A 4,600-nucleotide genomic window follows, 5' to 3' on the forward strand; every position below is an offset into this window, starting at 1 on the left:
GTAAAATACTCCTAAAATCTACTGATTTAATGATTCCACCCTAAAAAAACACGCTCAGTATGTTTCAGATTTTCTGTTCTTTGTTAGTTAAGCATGAAAAGAATAGGCCAATGTAGACCAAGCCTGTATCAGCACTGAAAGTAGATTAGTGGTTTATCATTGGCAAAGTTTACAAATCGACGAGCAATAACAGAAACCAAGCTCTTTAGAGAAGCTATGACCAAAGGAATCCCTCTTACCTTGTCCTCAGTCTAGCAGTCTGCTCCGCTCCTGAACAAAGACACAAATGGTTGAAGTGTGAGAGAACTGCATCTACCTTCAAGGAGATTAATGTTTAACTTCTTTAATTTGACACGAAACCCTTTAACTGCCTTGTTTCCTGTCATTACAAAGCTGGTCAACAGGTCCCCGAAACAATTCCATGCCTGCATATGCATGAGGGAACACATTGCCTGCGGTTCCTGAGGTAATCTTCTCATTTGTGTGTGTGTGTGCGTGTGTGTGTACGAGCAGAAGACAGGAATGCTGCTGTTTTAATCATTATTTTATTATAAAATCAATGTAAACATGTAATAAAATTAACAATCGAATAATATTAAATGGAAGTGCAAATCAAACATTTTGAAAAACAGCTCACAAACACATAATTTATTGCTTCTATGCCATTCAGTCACACCTCTCATTTTAAATATTAGTGTAATGATTAAATGTGAAACTGTCTCAGTTCGAAGCTTCTAACACCCCCCACCAATCACCCCCCACCCCCCCACCCCAAAGCTAGTCATGTATGTTTTAGCTGAGGTACGAACCTGCGCACTCAGATTCAAGTAAATATGATTCCATGTCTCATATCAATACAGAAAATTAATTGTGCTCATTCACGTACATGAGAAGTGAACCCCACTGCTGAGAACTGTACATCAGTACAATAGCTACTGCATTCACAAGGACGCTTTCCCACTTTGCCTTTTCAGCTGCGAAGCTCTCCATCCACACTGAAATGGCTTTGAGAACTCGCCGTCTACTCACACAGCTAGAATTCAATGACTCTACTTGTTAAGGCAGCAAATGAAAAATAGAAAAAAAAAATAAAAATAAAAAATAAAATGTAAGAAACTGAAAAAGCTTCATGCAGGTCTATCAACATTGACTTTGTCAGCATTGTCTCGTATAACCTTGATCTATTTTACAATAGAAAATATGCAAATCTCTGTACAGTAGTCTAGTCCTTGGGTTTCACACACACAGCTTCTGGTCTCAGCAGCTTCGCGAAAGGGCCAGCGAGGAGCGTCCGGCTCTTTCAGAGCACTGAAAGGTCGTGACACGATTTGGACTTCTGCCTGAAGGCCATCTTCTTGTTCTTGCGGGCAACCATGCGGCCCAGGAAGCGCTTGGCCTTCTTGCTGATGCTCTCGCGGCGCTTGCAGTTGGCCATGCGGCGCGCGTTCTCCTCCTTGCTGTCCTTGCGCAGGCGGATCTGCCGGACGATGCCCTCGAAGAGCATGCGCACGTTGTGGTGCAGAGAGGCCGAAGTCTCGATGAACTTGCAGTCGAAAACTACCGCACAGGCTCTGCCCTCTGGAGTGGACAGATAAGATAAAACAGACACAGGTTAGAGGTGAGTGCTTCATTTTAGGGGATGCAACGAGATGAGATTATTAAAGGGGGTTAAACATTCATCAGTTTCAAAGCACTGACTGTGGAACTTTTCAATAGATCATTTATAATATTCATTTAAATTTGTGCTCATTGTTTTGGCTGAAAATCCAGAAAATGTTTCAATGTATTGTTTAATTAATTTCCAAAATAATCATAGTTTAATTGAAATATTTGGCCTGTCATGATCTGCTGAATCTTTCCTGAAAGAATCGAATTGAGTCAAAATTTGAACTTTCATGATGCATCAAATCATTTTCGAAAGAATCTCAATCAAATATATAAATTATGGTGAAATACAAGCTATCATGATCCACTGAATCATTTCTAAAAGAATCCTTATTGAATTGAATCATGGCAAAATCTGGATTTTCATGATTCATCAAATAATTTCTGTAAGAATCTCAGTCAAATCAAAACATGGTGAAATTTGAGCTATCGTGATCCACTGAATCATTTCTGAAAGAATCCCTATTGAATTGAATCATGGCAAAATCTGAGCTTTCATGATGCACTGAATCATTTCCGAAAGAAATGTAATCGAATTGAATGTGAGGTCATAGATTTACAACATGGCTGTGGCTCTGGGCTACTAACTCTCAGGGGGCGAAGCTGGGACCTAATTCATTTAGAGAGATTTTCCATGTATCCGTCACCTAGGAATGGTTATGTAACTCCAGCAGCCTTCACTTCAACTACCTGAACTGGCTGGACAGAGTGGGCGGGGGTCAAAAGCAAACACTAACAGTCTTCTGGCAGACTGTGGGTGACTCACCTTCTACAGAAACTTCTCTGGAGCGCACCAGGTCACTCTTGTTGCCCACCAGGATGATGGGGATGTTTTCGGACTGCCGTGCCCGGCGGAGCTGGATGCGGAGCTCTGAAGCTTTCTCAAAGCTGGACTTGTCCGTCACGGAGTACACGATGATGTAGGCGTCACCCATGCGCATGCACTGATCCTTCAGCCACTGACTGTTATCCTGTGATACAATATGATCAACCAGTTAATACAAAATGTAACTTATGTCAAATTGATTCTGCACTTTTATGCATTGTTATCAGTCAAATATGCTCACCTGCTCCCACACGTCATACAACAGGATATTCGCCTCCTCTTCATCGACCACAATTGATCTGTCATATGTGTTTCCTGCAAAAGAGCAGAAGGTCTTAGCATCAGCTTAATATAATGACGATGCTGCTTTTCAAAATCACTGACCACTAGGATTATTATGAAACATCTGTCGAGGTTGGCGCTGCTCTTTAGAGCTGTTATATTAATCACACCATGTTCTAGCAGCAGCTGTCTGGTGGTAATGGATGCAATAGGACCCAGGGGAAAATATCCATAATCAATATGCCCAAATAATACATTCCACACTATCTGGTGATGCAGTTCTAATGTAGTGGCACGGTTTAAACTGTGGGATGCCCTTGAGATGCACCCTCCTCAGAAAGACGTGTAATTATGTACAGATTTCAAACTGTTTAAATAGCATTCAGCTTGTTTAGTCTGGTTGGACGGATGGTTTAGTCTGGTTTGCAGATGGCCAGGTTGTCAAAAAGATGCCCTCAGGAAAATTTCGACTGCATTTTTTTACATCAAATTGTCTTTTGAACACACCATAGCAGTCTTAGGGCTGATGCAGCAACACCGAACTTGAACTTGAACCCTACAGACAACAAAGCGTCCCCAGAGGACATTTACCTGCATCCTCACAGTCGTGGCTGTCCTCCACTCCTCCGAATATTCTGGCCAGGCTGGACTTCCCTACGCCATGCTCTCCCAGGAGGACGACCTTGTAGATCTGTCCCTCGGAGTCGCTGCCGGAGGAGATGACCGAGTCGGAGGAGTCGGAGACGCAGCTGTGGCGGTGCTGCTCTCCAGGGCTGTAGGACGTGCAGCGTGTCAGGCTGGACAGCTCAGAGGTCTGGACGGAGGGAACGGTGGAGCGCAGTTCGCGGTCATCCACAGGCATGCTCCTCCTGTGAAGGCTCTGGAGGTGGACGGGAAACGGCATGCTCCCTCTCCTCTTGTCCATGTTTCTCAACTTGTCACCTTTGTTCAAAGTCATGGTCTCCTCTGCACCTGTCTGCCGGACACAAGGCAAGTCTGTTAGGGCTTCAGTGGTCAGATAATACTCATATAGAAGGCTCTAACATCTGCTTATGACAGACATCAAGATATATCTCACTGTGTTCTTCGTCAAAATAGGCTAAATACGAAACTCACACTGCCAACTACACATGAAGCCTCAAGAACAGAATGACTTTGGGTCATTTTCAGCAGGGTCACAACTACAAGACAGCCTAAAAGAGCATGAACATGCCAAACCAGCCTGTTTAAAATGAAGGAACCTACATGAAAAGATGTCCAATGTCCTCCGGAAGAAGTCAAAACTCCAGAAAGATCCAAAAACGAAAGTCCTAAAGATCCGTGTAGCTGCTGCTGTAGTGCTGTAGCTCCTTCAGGCAGAGCGCTTCTCTGATGAGCCGGTGATCAGACGGATCCCCTTATTTATGGCCAGGCAGAGTCCGTGACGTCAGCGCGAGGCAGGGCTCGCCTCCTTATAGTAGTGACGCCACTCCGTATGGGTTATAGGGAAGGGGGAGGGGGGGTGTGATTCAAAACTGGGAAAGGTAGAGGGGGAATCTCCCTCCTACCCCTCCCTCCCCCATCCTTCCCGCGTGCTGATGTCACCATTCATGTTTTCAGCGCTGCTCAAAGCCGTGTGAGTAATTTCTATACAGAAGCTCCTCTACATCACCCTAAATCACACGAGTCACGCCGTCAGAGAGCGAATAATATTCGATGGAAGCCAAGAGGAAGAATAAGCTAAGAAAAAGAAAGAAAGAGAAAGAAAGAAAGACATATTTCATCAGAACTGTTTATATCACCCGGCCTTACTCTTTCTTTTTTTAGCTAGCTGAGAAACACGCTGTC

At 44.0% G+C, this 4,600-nt stretch overlaps 1 protein-coding gene across 2 annotated transcripts; it reads right to left on the bottom strand.

Moving 5' to 3' along the window:
* Positions 1 to 529: 529 nt before the first annotated feature.
* rrad (Ras-related associated with diabetes) lies at positions 530 to 4,223 on the bottom strand. Of its 2 annotated transcripts, none has more exons than XM_036584531.1 (5): positions 4,019 to 4,206; positions 3,365 to 3,749; positions 2,733 to 2,806; positions 2,432 to 2,636; positions 530 to 1,578 (listed from the first exon to the last, which is right to left on the bottom strand). In XM_036584531.1, exons 2-5 carry the CDS (start codon positions 3,729 to 3,731, stop codon positions 1,301 to 1,303), a joined length of 924 nt encoding a protein of 307 aa, XP_036440424.1. In that variant the 5' UTR covers positions 3,732 to 3,749; positions 4,019 to 4,206; the 3' UTR covers positions 530 to 1,300. The 2 variants fall into 2 exon arrangements, with proteins under 2 accessions (XP_036440424.1, XP_036440425.1); XM_036584532.1 differs by having other exon boundaries at positions 1,229 to 1,578; positions 3,365 to 3,745; positions 4,019 to 4,223.
* Between the last annotated feature and the right edge of the window lie 377 nt (positions 4,224 to 4,600).

The sequence above is a fragment of the Colossoma macropomum genome, unplaced genomic scaffold, assembly GCF_904425465.1.
Source record: "Colossoma macropomum unplaced genomic scaffold, Colossoma_macropomum, whole genome shotgun sequence".
In the NCBI taxonomy this organism is placed as follows: Eukaryota; Metazoa; Chordata; class Actinopteri; order Characiformes; family Serrasalmidae; genus Colossoma; species Colossoma macropomum.